Source organism: Puccinia triticina, chromosome 5A (assembly GCF_026914185.1).
Source record: "Puccinia triticina chromosome 5A, complete sequence".
Classification (NCBI taxonomy): Eukaryota; Fungi; Basidiomycota; class Pucciniomycetes; order Pucciniales; family Pucciniaceae; genus Puccinia; species Puccinia triticina.
Genome location: NC_070562.1, coordinates 4,338,912 through 4,358,418, shown reverse-complemented (window position 1 = coordinate 4,358,418; position 19,507 = coordinate 4,338,912). Strand labels below are relative to the sequence as shown.

The 19,507-nt window shown below is 45.1% G+C and overlaps 2 protein-coding genes across 2 annotated transcripts; one reads left to right on the top strand and one right to left on the bottom strand.

Moving 5' to 3' along the window:
- PtA15_5A538 (uncharacterized protein) lies at positions 1 to 487 on the bottom strand (the record flags this gene model as incomplete). The annotated part of the gene is made up of 3 exons (XM_053169310.1): positions 1 to 89; positions 190 to 327; positions 382 to 487. The coding sequence occupies 3 exons, from the start codon at positions 485 to 487 to the stop codon at positions 1 to 3; spliced, it is 333 nt and encodes a 110-aa protein (XP_053020520.1).
- Positions 488 to 17,197: 16,710 nt separating this feature from the next.
- On the top strand, positions 17,198 to 19,146 carry PtA15_5A537 (uncharacterized protein; the record flags this gene model as incomplete). Its single annotated transcript, XM_053169309.1, has 2 exons — positions 17,198 to 17,485; positions 19,120 to 19,146. The coding sequence occupies 2 exons, from the start codon at positions 17,198 to 17,200 to the stop codon at positions 19,144 to 19,146; spliced, it is 315 nt and encodes a 104-aa protein (XP_053020519.1).
- Between the last annotated feature and the right edge of the window lie 361 nt (positions 19,147 to 19,507).

Here is a 19,507-nt window from a genome sequence, read left to right as displayed (position 1 = left end):
TTAGTTCTGGGCGGGATGAGGAAAACACAAAGGAGCGGGCAATTCCAAGATGAGTTGCTGGTGTTTTGTAGCACGGACTGTGCTATGCGCTGCGGTGCGCAAGCACAAATTCTGACAAGAATGAGTGGGTTGAATCATTACTCCTTGTGTTGAGACATAAGCCTGATTGATCAAAGCGTATACGGATACCCAGACGGACAATTGAAAAGTGGGCAGGTGGAGTCTGGTTAGCAAGCTGGAGGTTCTGGCCAAGGAGGATGCCTCTGCTCTTCAAGAATGGACTGGTGAAAAAGACGAGGGGGATGGAGATAAGGGCAAGGATGAAGACTATGTTGAAGTTGAGGAATGGCAAATGTGTGAAGACAAGGAGGGGTGACTTACCAAAGTACAGCAAGGACAAGTTGACCAAGGATGGCAAAGCTGAGCTTGGGCAATTTAAGGAGCACTGCTTGCCGGCTTCCTGGTGGTCAAAGCTTCTTGATGGCATATTGCTGCTATGCCTGCCAGTGTTTGATTGGTCAAGGCATTTTTGCCGTCAAATTGACCAGGCAAGTAAACATAACTTGCCTGAAGTTGAGTCAACTTTACCTGAGCTCGAGTGTTGGCGGGGGTGTGGTTAGATTGGTGGCAATTTGACAGCGCGGTGTGGTGATTTATATGGATAATGGGGCTAGCGGTGTAGAATGTCCGCTCACCACAGCACATGTGGGAATGGAGTGGGGTGGCTGAGAAAATGCTCAGACTACATATCCAAACAAGGGGATAAGCATGTGTGCTTATGCCTCTGATATGTAGACTGAGTGGAAACTTGAATGTACTGCTTAGAAAGCACACGGAAAGTTGGTGAATGGGGAAGCTGCGGGACCGGGGACGAGGGAACCGGGGTTCAAGCCACACTCCAGACAAGTGGACTGAGCAGAATAGTTGGAGTAGAACTTTGGCGGGACTCACAGATGGACTGGCACCAGGCTAACTGGGGCAGTGGAAGCAGATCACATTGGGGTGGACGCGCCAGGTAGAGACTGGGGTCTGAGGCTAGTCAGAGGGTGCGGGAGAACAAGCGTTGGAGATGTGCTAGGCTTGGAAGTGATGCATGCAGAGTTTGGAGAGTGCGGGAAAGGAAGGATGCGGGCAACGTTGGCTGGGAGGGGAGTTATGCGGGTGGAGGGAGTGGGGGAACAGGGATAGAGATGGCAATTGGCACCCACCGGCGGGTACGCGTCACACTTCAGCACATAACTCTATGCGCCTGCAGGCGCCCATGGCGAGTGCCAGGGGTTCCATTTTAGTAAAAATACATGCAGGGAGCTGCACGCGCACAATTGGTACCTGCAAGTGCATAGAATTATGTGCTGAAGTGTGGCGGGTGCCAAGTGCCATTTCTAAACAGGGACCTTTTGGAGGGCTTTTCTCTCACTTCTGAATTCTACTATCTTACTACTCATCTTCCGGTTGTATTGTGGTTAGAGACTTATTTGTGGAGCTTTTGTGTATTGCTACAACACAGAGAGTTTTTACCACCCAAAACAGCTTACTTGCTTGCAGAGTTTTGCTACTTGCAAATGGAAAGGCTGAAGCTTACGTAGACTAGACAGATCATATCAGGCTCATTGTGGAGTAAAAAACTGATGACTGTATTTCAAAGAATCTAAGACCAGAAGCTAAAACAATGGTGTAAGAACAAAAATGTGAGGATAAAAATAAGAAACATGAAAGATAGAAAAACCAACCCCGAAGCAGATATAATTAATCTTAGAAAGAACAACTGAATGGTGGATGGAGACAAGGATAGTGAAACTGAGAAATAAGGATTAGTTGAGAGTACGGGTGAGTAGAGAAGTTTGAAGGAAAAGGACAAACCCTATGAATATAGATAGTAAGAACTATCATAAATATAAGAAGGAGAACAAGATCTGAGACAATATGACTAAAGAAAAAAAAGAAGAAGATTAGTTTTAATGAACAAGAGGGAGTTGAGAGGAGAGATGTCAAGAAATGCTGATGGTGCATTTCTCACCAAGTTGGAAGCCAGAAAGGCTGTCCAATTTAAGGCTTCTTGGGATTTGTCAAGAAGATGAGGGATTGAGCTTGTCTTGAATTGTTGAGCAGCGGAGCAGTGGCAGAGTATTGGTTTGATTGTCTTGAGGAGAAACACAGAGTGAAGATTGATTAGCATCCTAGACAGGAATCCAGAGTGAATTTGGGGGAAAGAAGCCGGAAAAGATGGAGAAGATCAAGATTAGGTGAACTTTAATAAGAAGAGATGCACACAATTTTCCACCGCATCTAGAGCAAATCAAGAGCGGCGCAAAGAAAGTGCCAGCAGAGTGTGCTAGCTTCAACACGGAGTGCTGAAGAGGTCTGTACGTTGCAAAAACACACTGCCAATAGCCATTCAAACCCTGAGTTATCAAAGAAGGAGGTTTAGCGCCAATTCTCATCAGGCAACACGCTTTTATCTTGACAGCAGGGGTCAATTTGCTGGTGGCTTCCAGCCCGCGTCAAATTGACGGGCAAAACCTTAAATCTTGCAACCGCTGTGTACCTCTACAAATTTCTACCCATCTTTTGTGATTGTCTGCTGCTTGAAGGGCTAGGATATCAGGAAATGGCAAGATGAGATGGAAAACTCCTCCAAGGGGAAATATATTTTTAGAGGACTACTATTTATAGATGAATGTATGCACATGGTTGGTTTGGGGAGAAAACAAAACCCACAAATACATAATCTGTAGTAAAATAGCATGTGAAATATAATGCAAAAGTGGCGTGTCACAACACTGCTTTCCTTGAAACCCTGTTTTCTCTGTGTTAACTGGCTGACCGGATTCAACAAGAAAAACACATATGGCTTCTCTGTTGAAGTGTCAATCTAGCACTGCTTAACACATCGTTGCTTACACATTCAATAACGATTGGGGCAACACCACACATCATCATAAGCATACATCTACTGTATTCAACTGCAACATAGCAATGTGTACTTAGCTCAATGGTTAGAGCATCACTCATGAATGCTGAGTATGTGAGTTCGACTCTCACAGTACACGAGGTTGTGGGTTCAACACCCACTTCACTCGGACCTTTCTTTTCACTTGTTCAATATTCTCAAGGTAATGTGGTTATCAATGCAAGATGATTATCAACCAGACATGAACCCTCACCCATCAGATTACACCTCTCAAGGTGGGCAATCTGATCAACAGTGAAATTGATGCGTGACAGGTATCAGTATTGAGCCGTATCGTATCTTGATACCACCCAATACTTTGGATCTGTATTGTATCATTATGTATTTGGTGCCCAATTCAATACCCGGATTTTGCCAGTCTGTTTCAGGCAGCGCAATGAAATCCAGCTGACATATCAGTACAAATCAGGGTGTATTTGGTATCACCGGTGTTTGGGGTGTGAATGTGATAATGTAGCTACGTCACCACTCCAGTGACTGCCAATTGTGTACGCTACCACTACCAGTACTACTACCACCACCCTCCACCACCCTTCCCTTCATCACCCCATCCGTCGAGTTCTCAAAAATGGCAAGATCATCTGTGACACCACATAAAAATCCATCTTGAGCGCCCTCCCGTTACTCTACTTGTATCAGAACCCCCATCCGTTCTTATTCAAACTTTGTTCAATCCAACATCTGATCCGGCCAATCTGTCTTGGTACCACCTACTCCTACCAAACATTCTAGCTCAGATCCAAATATTCACTCCAACCCTTCTGGCGATAGTCAAACTCAGAGCACCCCTTCCCAACCATCTCAATTGCAAACCCGCAAAAAGACCAATACTACATCTTCAGCCAAAAAGAAGCGCAAATCGTCAACCAAGCGGAAGGGAAAAAGTAAAAATGTCACTACCAATGACGATTCTGACTCACATAACGCTGTCAATGATCTAATGGATTACACTCAAGATTCCAATGCCAAGAATTCAAAGGTTTGGAAGTCCTACAAAAAAAAATCAACTCAATTCAATGACATCCTTGACTACTTTGAGGCCCTGTTTCATGCAAAGGAAGATGATCAGGTATGATTTCATTTTTAACTTATCTTTAACCACATTAAAAACTTTATCTCAAATGTGCCTTTTCTTTCAGGGGGAAAAACAGATGTTCAAATGCCAATGGTGCGCAAAAGTCTACAAAAAGGGCGCTGGGACAAAATCTAACCTTGTGAAACATTGTGATGGAAATATTGACCAAATACCTTGCACATCACGATTGGAAGCTATTGTGGCAGAGGCAAAATGACCATTAACTGCAAAAGATGTTGAGAGAGGAAGTATCAAATCATATCTCAAGAATACTATGTTTGATGTTTGGGTTTTCAACCAGCTACTTGTGATGTGGCTGATTTGATCTGCGCTGCCTTGGAATTGGATTGAAGACTTTCTTCTTTCGATTGCTTTTGACTATGCCCAACACGGAGTCCACCTTTACTTGCAAGTTTGGGCTGCAACAGAGGCACATCAAATCTATTTGTATCTTCAAAGCAAAGTGGTCTCAACGTTACAAGTATGTTTTATCCTCCCATTTTGTTCTTGTAGGTGAAAACTTATAAAGAAACCTGCTGAGTTTAAGATGAACGGTTTAAAATGGGTCAGCCTAAATGCACTCCAAACTTTTACTTCATGCACTCCACATTTTTGGCTTTGGGGGGCCAGCACTCCAAAAAAGTTGGAGTGCCTTGATTTTGTACTCCCAAAACATGGAGTCCCCAGATGGGCACTCCATGTTTCTTGGAGTACACAACTGGGTACTCCAAAATTGACCAAAATAGGGGAGTGCAGCTAGATGCACTCCAAAAAAAATGGAGTGCAAGCCCAAGCACTCCACCTTTTCAGTGGAGGATTTTGGCTTTGCACTCCAGCTGGCAAATACCAAATGGAGTGCATTGGGGTGCACTCCAAGTCTCCTTTTTTTTGGAGTGCCCACAGCAATCACACCTCTCGATGACCGGTCTGGACCGGTCATTGAGGGGACTCACACGACCAGTCATCCAGAGGACTCATACCTCTCAATGACCGGCGCGGACCGGTCATCAGTCACACCTCTCGATGACCGGTGTGTACCGGTCAACGGGGGGAGGTGCTACTCTTGATGACCGGTCTTTACCGGTCATCGAGGGGACTCTCACCTCTCGATGACCGGCGCGGACCGGTCATCAGTCACACCTCCCAATGACCGGCACAGACCGGTCATCGAGAGGACTCACACCTCTCGATGATTGGTCTGACCGGTGTGGAACTCCGACCGGTGCTGGGCTGTCGGCAGTTACTGGAAGGGAATGTTGCGCTGTGCGCTGCCTTCGCGGTGGTCCGGGGGAGATTCTAGGATTCGAGAGATAGCGGAATTTTTTTTGGGGGGGGGATTTTGGTTTGAGACGACGAGAGGTAGATTCCCGTCGGCGGTGGTTTGTTTGTTGAGAATCTGGGGAAAAGCCGGCGAACTGGACCGGGGAACAGTGATCTTAAGGAGAGGAATCTGGAAGAGGATCCGCGTGGGGCTGAGAGGAGAAACTCAGAAGCTCCGCGAGTATATCGGTGAACAAGGATCAATAAACTTTTTAGATTCGAGTTGATGAGATGATCTGACAAAGAAAATTTTTGGTTCAGACGAAATACCATGCCGCCCCATCGTCTGAGTTCGAACTGAACTCAGACTCCGGGGACCGCGACATGCTGCGGACAAGCCATCATACACCCACGCGCACAAGCGCGCAACAACAACCAGGGGAAACAGAAAGGAAAAGAAAACAAAACACAGTAATAGGAAGCAGGAAAGAAAGAACCAACAGTGAAACAAAAAAAAAAAGAAAAAACAAAGAGGAAAGGAAAAAGACAGAAAAACTTAAGACGCGCAATGAAAAGTAAGAAAGGAAACAGAAGCCAGAAACCAAACAAGGAAACGAAACCCACAGCAGATGCTGTGTTAGGACCAAGAAAGAGAAGAGGGGGGGAAAAGAAGGGGGAAGGAAGGAAAAAGACCTAGGAAAGGGAGAGTTAAAGAAATGAGCAGGGATGAAGTGCCCGAATCTTGAGGATCTTGACGCTTGGAAGAGGGGAAAATTCTTGAAGCTTGATGGTCTTGCCGCCGCTGCGTCTCGAATGGAAAAATGATTGAAAACAGAATGAATCGCCGACACTACGAGATTGATCACCACACCGGTCATTGAGAGGACTCACACCTCTCGATGATCGGTCACCACCGGTCATCAAGGTGAGTCACATTTCTTGATGACTGGTCAGACCAGTCATCCAGGGTAATAACACCTCTTGATGACCGGTGTGTACCAGTCATCGAGGGGAGGTGCTACTCTCGATGACCAGTTGGTCTGACCGGTCATCAAGAGGAGATGTTACTCTCCTCGATGACCGGCAAAGACCGGTCATTGAGAGATGTGACTCACCTCGATGACCGGTCATCACCGGTCATTGGGAGCATCGAGAGGTGTGAGTCCCTTCGATGACTGGTCTGTGCCGGTCACCAAGGGGAGCAGCACCTCCTCTTGATGACCGGTCAGACCAACCGGTCATTGAGAGTAGCACCTCCCCTCAATGACTGGTACACACCGGTCATCCAGAGGAGGTGTTATTCCCCTCAATGACCGGTCTGACCGGTCATCCAGGGATGTGACTCACCTCGACAACACGTCTGACCGGTCATTGAGGGATGTGACTCACCTCGATGACCGGTCTGACCGGTCATCGAGAGGAGGTGTTATTAGCCTCGATGACCGGTGTGACCGATTATCGAGGTGTGAGTCCCCTCGATGACCGGTCTGTGCCGGTCATCGGGAGGTGTGACCGGTCCGCGCCGGTCATCGAGAGGTGTGAGTCCCCTCGGTGACCGGCACAGACCGGTCATCGAGAGGAGATGTTACTCCCCTTGATGACCGGCACAGACCGGTCATCGAGAGTAGATGTTACTCCCCTTGATGACCGGCACAGAGCGGTCATCAAGAGGTGTGATTTCTGTGATTTCCCTCAATGACCGGCGGTCCGGTACAGACTGGTCATTGAGAGGAGATGTTAATCCACTCAATGCCGGTCTGTACCGGTCATGGATATCAGGAGGATCAAGTGGGGTGTGTTTGTACATAGCCCAGTTGAAGTTGTAGGCACTCCAGCTCTGGCTGGAGTGCACAGTACTGCACTCCCCTTTTGAGGAGGAGAAATATCAGGAATGAAGTGATGGGGGAATGCACTCCAATCTGATGGAGTGAGACTCATAGGCACTCATTACATTTCCTGGCCACTGGAGTTCTTTGTGGTGCACTCCAAAGAGTCTTGAGTCCCCGGTTCTGCACTCCAATTGACTTGGAGTACTCTAGTCTGTACTCCAACAATCATTGGAGTGCACACTCCATACACTCACTTTTGGAGTGCTTTTGGGATTTTTTTGGAGTGCATTTAGGCTGACCCTTTAAAATTACAGGAAATCAGCTCAAAATTTTTGTTAATCCATGATGTATGGACTACTAAAGGCAATCATCACGCCTTCCTGGGAATCTTGGTTGCTTATATCACCAAAGATTTGAGCTTCAAAATGTTGCATCTTGGTCTCAAGTAAATTGCGTCAAATCACAAGGGGAAGCTTCTGGTGATACCATTTGCTAATATTCTTACAAATTTTCATCTTGAGGATAAGATAAGTCTTATCTTCTATTTATCTCAATAAGTAAGCTGAACTAACATAAAATTGTCTTTTGTGGTCTTACATTTTAGCCCAAACGACTGACTCAGGTTCAAACAACTTCACCATGGCTTGTGCAGTTGACCAACTCATCATCAAGAAGACCAGGGTCAATCCAAATCTTTCCAAAAACCACATATGATGTATTTGCCACAAGATTTCCCTCATCCTTAACAAGGGGCTCAAGGCTATTCAACTTTTGGCTAAATGTTTAGTTCAACAGACCGACGAGACTGATACCCTTGGATTTGTACCTGGTCTGACTCCAATTATCAAGGAGTCCAAAGAGATTGTACCTCATGATGATTTTGTTCCTGAGGTTGTTATATTGGACCCGGAGGCCAATGAGAACAACAAAGAAGAAGTTTCGATTGAAGACAGCAGTGATGAGGACAATCTTCCAGAATATCCCACCAAAGGCAAGAATAAGGTTGATTTGATCTTGAAAAAGGTCAAAAATTCCCTATTTCTCTTAATGCTCATCAAATACTCAAACAACTAAGCTATTTATATATTTCAAATTTTATTATCTTCAGGTTGAATTCATCATTCAGCACATTACATGCTCAGCCGCCAAACGATCTGAATATGATATTGTGTTTTGATAAATTGTTGGACAAACCAAGGCATCCAATGACTTAAAGTTATGTGCTTATGCTGCACAGCAGCATTTTTTCCTTTGGTTTTTGCCACCCACAGCGGCAAATGATGACATCATATGCCTTGCTGTGATTTAGCAGCGGCAAGCGTCCCACCCATCTGATGACCGCCGACCACCATTGCTGCGCCTTTGGTTGCTTTTCTCGACAACACCGGCCTCACAAGTACGAATCACACAATGGGGTTCTGGCCCTACGCTCCCAACACAAAGGTTCACGCCGTCCAAATGGCCCTTGAGGGCCTGTCTTTTCCAGCAATTTGCCAACTTCTTGGATGTTCTATCTCATGGCAGTCTTTTGCTTGATGGCTGGCTCTTTACCAAGAAACTCGGTGTGTGATCAGGGACCCGGATTCTTACAAAACCCGTGGCCAACCGGCGGCCCTCTCTTGAGACAAATGTGCCTTTATGATTGAGCTTGTACGGCTCGAACCCGGTTTGTTTCTGCACGAGATTTGTGAGAAGCTGTACGACTCAACCAAAGTTCTGCTCAGCATGGCAGGGGTTCACTGGAACCTCGTCAAACGGTTGTTGATCACGCTCAAAAAACTCAAAACCAAGAACATTCGGAAGTGTCTGATTGCTAAATACTCCTTCATGGAGCGGATAGAGCTCTATCCAGCCAAGTTCTTGGTCTGTACAGGTGTGTATCTCTAAAACTATTTTTTTTTGGCTCTCAAACCTGATTTTGCTTTGTCGGATTTGTAGATGAAAGTGCTTTCTGTGACAAGGATCTCCTCCGATCCCTTGCCAGATCGCCACGAGGCACCCCCTCGGAGCGATTCCTTGTTAATCAGAACGCAGCAAGACTCAGCCTTCTCCCGGCGATCTCAATTCAAGGACTGGTGACTCTGACCACGACGTTTGAAACATTCACTGGTCGCCGATTCAAGAATTTTTTGGAATTTGACTTGGTGAGTTGTGCTGCTGTCAGTGTCAACAGGGTCTTCACTGACATTCTACACATTTGAAGCTGCCTTGAATAAATCCCTACCCCGACAAGAACTCGGTCCTCGTATGCGATAACGCTTCTTACCATCGAGGTGACCGAGTTCAAGCCTTGTGTGACGCCGCCAGAGTTCGACTGATGTATCTGTCTACATATTGCCCGGAGCTGAACCCAATCAAACTCGGATTTGGAGCGATCAAGCAAGAGTTGCGAGCCTTGCAAGTATTAACCCACTCGGACGACCCCGAGTGGGATATCATTCAGGTTGTTACTCAACAACTCACTGCACCAAATTGCTATAAGTGGTACAAGCACTGCGGACATTGTGTCCCATCTCAATAAATTTTTAATTATTCCTGATGATCATGTTTCCAATATTGTCATCACTTGAGCCGAACGTAATCAGCAGCCTTTACTCCTATGAGATCTGTACTGTCTGTCTGTCTCTTCTGATTTAGAAATCATCCAGGTTTATAAAGACTGCTACTGAGATCCCAAGCACGGAGTGACTCAAGCTTTCTTTGCAAGAATTAAAATCCCTCCAAATGTTCTGTTCAAGCAGAAGTTGGGTGATGCACACCGGTTGAGCAAGCCATCTCGGCCAAGCACACTCACAGTTTCAATAACTTGTCAATGGACACCAACAGACAATCAATCTTTCTGAGGTCAAAAAAAAATAGCCAACTGGTTTGGCACAGAATTAAATAGATTTTAAGGCTAAGGGCTATGACATAAGGATTGGTTACTCTACAACTGCTGCAAATCAGCATGGAATCAGAAGCAAGACTATAGGACCAGGTATTGGATAAGCTTAAAGCAATCACACTGCTTAGTAAGACAAGACTATACAATCAGGCTGGGATAAAGTGCTTAGGCCCCGTTTGGCCGCGCGATGTTATATGATAAATCGGGCAACTTATAACGGGGGTCGTCCGGGTTATAACTCACATTTATTTGGTGTTTGTGGCAGCCAGTAATATCATAAAACACATGATCGCACATGACTGGAAATTTATCATCCCCGCCATTTCGGAAATAGAGGTCTGGACCTGTATTTCTGGGTGATAAATCCACTTGTCGTCCCCAAGTCCAGGTTGTACATTCTGACTCCTCTCATCTCACACTCGATAACTCGCATTATGGCTCGACAAAAATCATCCCAAAATCCTCATCCAACTCCAAAACGCTCCACAAAGCCTCGAAACCCGTTGAAATCTCCAAGGACTCCTTCTACTCCAGCTCAGCGGGAATCTCGTCCAACTCAGGCCACTAGTACTCCGAACTCGCAACCAATCAGTTCACAACAATCAGTTCCTATCCCCTGGAGTCAAACTCAATCTCAGCCAATGGGTTCTCAACAATCAGGCCCAAATGCTTCTCAACATAGTCCAATCGGAACCCAAACCCAGCCAGAGGATAGTCCCGAAAAGGACAAGACCAAAAACCTTGTATGGACCGCCGGCATGGAACGTAGTGCGCTCGAGATGTATGTCAAAGCTGTCGAGTCAGGAAAGCGCGGCGAAGCTGGATTCAAACCAGAGGTCCACCAAACAGTTGCTACCGAGCTGGCTACTGGGTTCCCCGGTGTCGAGTTTACTGTCCCAAAGGTGAAGTCAAAGTTCAACCAGACTTTCAAAAAGATCTGGGACGCGTTTGCAGCTTGCAAAGGAGCAAGCGGATTTGGGTGGAACGAGGCCGAATGTATGGTCACTGCCTCAGAGGAGGTCTGGAATGCTTTTTTAGTTGTAAGTTGACCTGGATGCTTGGTACTTGGTAGTCGGAAGATGAGCGAGCTCACATGATTCCTTGTTTGTAACTCTTAGTCGCACCCGAATGCCAGACGATTTAAGAATACCCCATTTCCCGAATACAGGGACTACCAAGTGATTTTCGAGGGGAACACAGCTACTGGTGTTTTGCGTTGATCTGGTGCGACTGTCCCGACTGAAGATGCGGAGGGAGGTCCCGCTGCTCCCGGTGTTGATGAAAATGCTGCCGAAAACTTGGATGCTCGACAAACACCTGCTCAACGTCCAGGGGTCCGAGCTGCTTGTCGTCATCGGATCACATCGGGTGATTGCTTTGAAAACTCGATCGATCGACTTGTTGATGCCTTTAACCAAGAAGAAGTCTCATCAATACACGCTGCAATTGAGAAGTTCCAGGACCACTTTGCGACTGGTCTCAGTATGGAAGAGCTCGTCACGGGTGGGCAACTGATTCATTGGCTTAATTTACAAACATGAAATAGTGTAGATTGCTAAATATTCCAAAATACAACAAGTTATTCTGCTGCTGCTTTTTTTTCTACTCATCTTGTCAAACATTGAGCAAGGTAATGATGTCTCTAAACACAAAAATAAATCAAAGAAAATTGTTGTTCATAATTTTTCTCGAGTCTTTTTTTGCTACTCATGCATACCAGTCAAATCAAGAGTAAAAGATGAAAGAGGATCAAAAACAAAACTCATTTTTCAACGACTGTGTTGATTAACATAATTGCAGTACTGGTCCCACATTTGCTGCGCCAATGAGTCCCTCCAGATCTTGTGTGCAGCTCCTTCTTGAGCTCGGCTCAAAGACGGTTCGTCTTCTTCATCGTTGGGAATCTCATCATCCTCTGGTGCTGGGCCCACGTAATCGTTGTCGTTAAAATAATCTGACTGGCCGTGGTTTTCAATGATTATATTGTGTAGAACCGCTAGCGCTGTGGAACTACTCAAAGGGGAGAATAGAGCTTGGAAGGGAAATGGATAGCAACACTAGTACTAATGTAAGCTATGCAAGGGTGCTGATGAGGCTGCCTTCCTGACTAATGCTGAGGGGATGAGAGTAACACTAAGAAAAAGAAGAAAAAGGTGTGGCTGATTTCTGCTTGATCTTAGGAGCTAGTACTATGAGCTTTAACTACTGACTACTGAGGGTAAGAGAGTTGGAGGAGTGATGAGAGTGGGGAATGCAATGGCAAGGTTTAATGGCAAGGGGTTGATGAGAATGGGCACTTATAATTTCTGTATCTAAAATTATCTATAAATTCTGCATAAGGTACAAGTGAGGGGGGAAAGACAGTTCTTATATGAAGGAAGGATGAGCACAGACAATAAGGAGTTCTGGCTATGAGAATGAAGGTTGTACAAATGAGGAAGAGTGATGTGAACATAGTAACAGTATGTAATGATGAGCAATGCTGAAAGGGGAATGCTGGTTATGGGAATAAAAGAATGTACTAATGGGGAAGAGTGATGAGAACATAGTAACTACTTGTAATGATGAGCACTACTGAAAGAGGTAAGCACAGATCCAATGATGTAATGTGTACAATAGGCATAGTACATAATGAGAAATGTATGTAAAGGGTTTAGTATGTGAGAATAAATATGTAAAAGGAATTTACTGTAATGATTCAAGTAGGTTACTAATGAAATGAGTATTGTAACTAATGAAGAATGTAGGTTGTCTGTAAGTCTTATATCCTTATATAACTACTGAACCATTGAAGATAAGGGGGTACTATGTATGAGTGACTATAGGTGAAATTTGGCGTAGAATCTGAATATGCAATAATAATGAAGTATTTGTGAAGGGTTATGGGGGAAATGGGAAATGTAATGATGAATGTATGTAAAGAAAAGCAATAAAACACTACTTATGGTTTGGAATGGAGCACCACAGCACAAGGACGAGTTTCCCTTGAGTTTCCAGACTGTACTCTAGAGGATGTACGAGAATTGGGAATCGCTTCTTCCAGGTGCCAAAAGTCCGCTCAACGACATTCTGAAGCATTGAATGCCGCAGGTTGAAAAGCTCTTCTTTGTTTGCGGGCCTGGAAAAATCATCTTCATCAGTTCATAGCTACAGAAAAAGACACAGCTTATCAAAAAGCATACCTATGACCTGCCTGTGCATTTTCGCGCAGGTGATAACGTACCCCCCGGTAAGGAACCAGTATACCTTTGGAGAGCGAGTAACCCGCATTGGCAAGGTAGAACGAGCCTCTGGGAATGCTGAAATCTTCAGCCATTGCACTTCCAAGGACCCTCGAGTCATGCGCAGACCCCTCCCAGCCAACCATAATGTAGGTGAACTTCATGTTGAAGTCCACTACACCAAGTACATTCTGAGAGAGTGTCCCTTTCCGATTCCGATAAGGGCCTGCCATTGTTTCGGGGACACATGCTGGGACATGACAGCCATCCATCGCGCCAATACATCGATCGAAGAAGGGTGAAAATTTGGGGTTGTCCAAGATGGACTTGTGTGCTTCATTAACCGGAGGTCAAACAATGTATTTCTTGAGCAGCTGAAGGAAAAGGTTGATCACATGATGGAAGATGCGAGATGTTGTCTCGCCACTGTGTTGGAATCAATCTTGAGTCTGCCGGTTGGTAGCATTCTGGCCGACAATGTACAAGAAGATCGCCAGTTGTTCATCCATGCCGACTAGTTTTGACGCAGGTTCGATGTCAATCGAGAGCAGTTCTTCTGAGCACACATCAAAAAAATGAGTGGATAGTCGGAACATTGCTTGAGCTCGAAGTCTGTTTCCATTCAATATGTGTCTTGTGTAGGCTTCACCGGTGAAGATAGCATTGTTGTACGGCTCTTTGATTGTTTTCAACCACTGACGAAGGCCTATGATGATAACAACCATGATGATCATTTTCTTGCGTCGGATTTGTTGTTGCTTGTGGGTTCGTTGTAGAGATTGCTGATTATTTGATAGAGCCATTTTTGAAGAGACGTTGTGGTATGGTAGATAGTTTGGAACAATGCCACACCAAACAGTGCAGTGATAAATGGACTCAGGAGAAAATTTTTTGTGGCTGCACCAAACACACATGTTATAAGCGCTGTCTTGGTTTTATTGTTTCTATGACAACTTCAACCGGGCTACATGTGTCATGTAAAGTAATACACAATTTATCATATCACATCGGGCGGCCAAACGGGGCCTTAGACTTAGAGAGTCATAAAACAACGGGGGGATAATCATTATGCTACAGAGGAAAAGTGAAAGAAACTCAGCATCCTGAGAACCAACTATTGAGAAGCTAACTGGTGTTTGAATAACATGACGTTGTCCCGAAGCTGAGTAATGATCCCATCACTCAAACCCCATTGAGACATCTTTTCAGCCGTTGTGGTAGACGGAAAAGTGAAAAATCAAAAGTTTTTTCTCATACATATATTTACTCACAATACGCCTCAAGATACCATCAAACAGACCTCAGAAATGGATTCTACGGCCAATTTTACCCCTAGTCACCACTGGAAGCATCACCTGAACCCCGCTGGATTGGAACCTACACTTCTTTGGACACTGGACACCCATCACACGTTCAACATACCCAGTCACCAGCCTGTCACAAGCCTCAAGTCAAGGATCACAGCATTATGCTTATACACATCACAGGATACAAACATACATCTCCCTATCAGACTACAGTCATTACATATTATCAAGTACTCTTCTATTTCCATATTATGATGTCATCACACACTGACTCTGCAGCCTCAGAATTCATTTATGCACCCCCTGCATCCACCTGTCAACTCATGCAGTCTACTGTCACTTTACGCAGCCTTCATGCGGCCCTACTGCATTCTTATGACATCATTTATGTACCCCTGACACATTATGACATCATTTGTATCTACTCTCACCAGCTAAAATCCCTCACCCTGTTGTCTAGATTAGCTGAAACCCTAACCCACAAGCCCTCTGGGGTTCCACTTCTGTCTATATAAGGAGCTCTCTCCTCCCCAGTTGTCAGCTCCTCAGTTCATCACTCACCAATCACAGTCACCCCAACATTTACAGTTACAGTCTTACATATACTTAACAACCTACATACATAACAACCCTTACATTAACAATAACAACAATTTATTCAGTTTCATCAACAAGCTCATCTTGAACCAACCAACCCTATCACTTCATTAAAACTTTCCAAGCTTACCTTGGTGGGTCTTGTTATCTGATAGTATAGAAGGGCAGAGTTTGCACCTCCATCATCCCCTTCTCCATTCAGCAAAAGGTTCTCAGGAACACTTTTGAGTCTTACACCGTGATGCTTTTTGAGAGAAACATGTTTGGATGGCTGATATTCTTCTCATCAAGCACTGCAAGGACCTGTTCTCGTTTATTTGGACGTATCTTGACAAATTTGACATACTCGCGAAGTAGCTGCTTGTTTGGTTTGATGACGGAAGCAGCGGAATCAGCAGATGGGCTGCGGTGGTGACGGCCATCATCGAAATCAAGGGTGTTGAGCTTTTGCTTTTTGGCTGATGACAATTTCTGAAACTTTATGTTGGCCGGAGGTGCGCGGACAGTGACCCCCTTGGTTTTTGTGATCTAAAAGCAATGCAATCATCAGTTAAGCATCAATACATGAGATTATTCAAAGCCACTGACTATGCTTGAGCCCACTTTGTGACCACCCCGCCGTTCAATGGAATGTAACGAGTAGGATCCTTTGGATCAATTTAGACTGGCATTTGATCCTTGTAATTTTTATTGGGCGGGTGGTTAGCGTAGATTTGGTTCATGACCACATTTTGGGCTTGAAAATTGCCAGGGACGAGATCTCGGACCGGAGGGACGTCATTCAATCCTTGAGAGCTGGATCCGCTTGCCTCGATCGCAGCTTGCTGAGTCAACATTAAAAACAGATAATTGTGTGGGTGATGTCTTTTTTTTTTTTTGGCAGCAGTTCCCCTGGAACCTCTGACAAAAAAAAATAACATTACCAACGCAATCATCTGTAGGAATACAAAGGCACAATTCCTGGGTGACAATAATTTGGTCAAAGCCTATCAATACACCCAGCAGCCTTGGGGTATCCGGCTCTCTGTTGACGGCCTCCTTTTATGCTCCACAGAATTTGCCGTGCTGAGTTCAATGCTCAATCAGGTAACTGGGAATGCTTTTCCCCTACTGCCTTTTATGTACAGCGAGTGCATTTCAAAACGTTCCGCACTCATCTTCTTTTTGCACGCACCCATTTCCAAGTACTCATTTACTTTTCATCCGCTGCTAGTAATCACCGGATTGCTATGCACTTGATTCAACACTTACTTATTTTGTCCAAACACTCGTCTCAGCTATTTTTCCACTTGCCCAAACAGGAATCACATCATTTTCCACGACCCAAACCAAATTGTCACGACCCAAGCCTACACGCAACAATTTGACTGCTTTTTGATACACTTCGCGATCAACTTCCTTGTGCATCTATTGAATTGACATCACATGTTTGCTTTTAGTTTGTCTTCCCCTACCCACTTTGTCCATCTTGTTGGTACCTTGACTTTTCATTTTCCGTGAATGGCTAATCTCATTTCTTTTTCACTTCCTTTGTCCGGTGCAGATATGTTTTTCCACCCGCAAGCCTTTGGTTTCAACTCAATCTACCCAATCATTTGTTCAAATCCCTGGCTCGGTCATGCCGCTCCCCTGCAGACAACATTTTCTCATACTTTATCCGGCGCAGAGGTGTTCCTTTTCCAGTAATCACCGGCTGGTACCCAATTGACCTAATCATGTGCTGATCTCCTACAACTGGCATATTTTTCTCACTATTGTGGACTCCTCAAGTACAGTTCCCTTCCCCGGGCTCCTCATCCGCCGCGTATGCCAATATTGTTTTGTTGGTCATTCTCTAATTGCCGGGGATGTGCTTGAGACATGAGTTAGGGGTGGCAATATTTTTGCGCAGGGTTCAGCGAGTTTGATTGGATCATACTTATGGTCGCAAGTTACGCGGTTCAAGTTGTCGGAGAACATGCGCCTGGCTGCGGCTTGTCTTCAAGGCAATGATGCTGAGCTTTGAGCAAGACATTTCGGATCTTGGTTGCTCGGTATAGGATTGGGTACTGGCATGAAGATCAATTCAGAGTCGGTGGTTCTAGACCAGGTGCGCGTGTTCACCGCCCGTGTCCACTTGGTAGTGCTTGAAGAATTGGTCAAGTTCGTTTATGGGGATCCAAAATCAGTACTCGACGTTGGAAAGACCGAGACCGGAGTAGCGTACTACAGTTCTCGCGCTATCCTGACACCGTTGAACGTCAACTTCGATTCCATCAACGTCGTCTGCCTCAATTGGCTGCCGGGTCGTCTTATTTTAGTCCAGGCTGTTGATCAAGTTCTCAGTGATATCGCCGAGACCGTTGGTACAGAAATATTGGGCAAGGTTTTGTTGCCTAGCTTTCCTTTACCATTTCTCAAACTGAAAGAAGGCATGCCGGTTGTCTGCCTGCAAAACCTGACAATAGGTACAGGCTTATGCAATGGCACCAGAGTATTAGTCACAGGTATACAGCCTCATGTTTTGAGGTGCCAGGTAATGACCGGTCCGACGGCAGGGACAGAAGTTGCCCTGCCGAAGGTGAGCATCATCCATGATGCAGACAAGGCGTTTGGAACCAAATTTTCTCGATATCAATTCCCAGTAAGTCCGGCTTTTGACATGACTGCCAACAAGGCTCAAGGGCAAACACTCAAACTTGTTGGAGTTTTTCTACCTAAGCCAGTTTTTGCGCATGGACAGTTGTACGTGGCTCTATCCAGAACAACAAGTGTGGACGGTGTCATGGTGGGCTTGGTCGCAGATACGTACAAATCACAGGTCACTTCAAACATTGTTCATTTGGGTGTGATAAAGGAGGGGGTAGAATGACACATTATTTGTGGTTAAGTTTCATTTTCTGCATGTACTTTAGTTTCTTTACTTGAACCTTTTTCGTCTGTTCTGTGTGGAATTTACTCTTTGCGATGATTGTGTTATTAGGCCCTGTTTGGAGCCGATATGATCCAGGCAATATATGAGTTTTTTTGCATGACATCCTATGTGACATCTGATCAGGTCCGCCAAAACTTGATCAGATGTGTGAGCCTGAGTCTCTTATGTGACAACAGGACACAAAAAAAAGGGGGACACTGGTTGAATTTCTGGGGATAAAGAAATACAAGCAGTGAGGAGAAGAGAAATAGAAGAGAGAAACTGAGAAGAGAGAAACTTGATCTTTTGAGTTTTGATTTAATATGGGCCAAGCTTTACCTAGAAAAGTAGGCTGCCAACTGTGCTAGAGATGCAACAGTCTCCACTCACACCAAGGAAACGGTGGTGGGATTCAGAAGTAGGATGACTACTCTGCTCTGGTTTTAAAGGTCTTAACAAGAGATAACCTATAGATCTTTTGAAGCAGAAGAGAGAAACAGAAGCAGGGAGAGAGCAGTCAAGAGCAACAGAGTTTCCTCTGAGATAAACAAGGTCAGTAGAAGAGGGTACTTACTGTCAATATCCTGTGGTGATACTGGGAGTGAAGTGGCCTCTGGTTAGTGATCCTGGGTGTCTCTGGGGTATGGTTCTGGTGTGCTGAAGTCTGTGGATCCTCCAGCTGCATGGGGGATCCTGACTTCGAAAATTTTCAAAGTTGGATGACATAATCACACATGTACATGTGGTTGAAAGCGCTCAGGCGCGACTACATGGCGCTGCTGCGCATGTGTGTCACAAACCACAAACTCTATGAAGGAGTAGAGATATTGTAAAGTGATCAGTGAACACTAGGGTCAAAATTGCATGAGAAATCAGAATCTGAAGTGAAAACAACCTTATGTCTCAAGGTTAAAAAGATATGAGCACATTTAGGTATAAAATGGAGATAAAAGGCAGTTTTAGGTCAACTGTGTTGACTCTAAGGCTGACAAGATGTCACAAGTTTCCAGATTATATCGCGCAATTATATCGGCGCCAAACGGGGCCTTAGTGTAGTTGGGAATGGTTGTGTATGGTTGTAGTCCGCGGCAGAGCCGCGAGTTCCCTAGTGTGATTTTGGAACGCACAGCGACCTTCCGTTGTTTGGCTTTTTTGGCTGGCTTCTGCATCAAGATCTCCAAAGCTGCGGAGGTGTGGTCCATGCCAAGGTCCACAACGTACCTCATCCATCTATCAAACTTTTTGTTGTTGTTGAGAGTTTGCTTTGCAGATTTTTTATATTCTGGCGTAGTCTTCAGACCCATTGAGATTTTCCAGTCGATGTCTGATTCAGCAAATCCCGCGGTGGCAGGGTTAAGGATGGGGGCAGGCTAAATCCACACCAAAAAATTACTTCATCCACTCCAAAAATGGAGTGAACAGTAGTCCACTCCAACTTTCATTGGAGTGAACCATAGTCTACTCCAAATT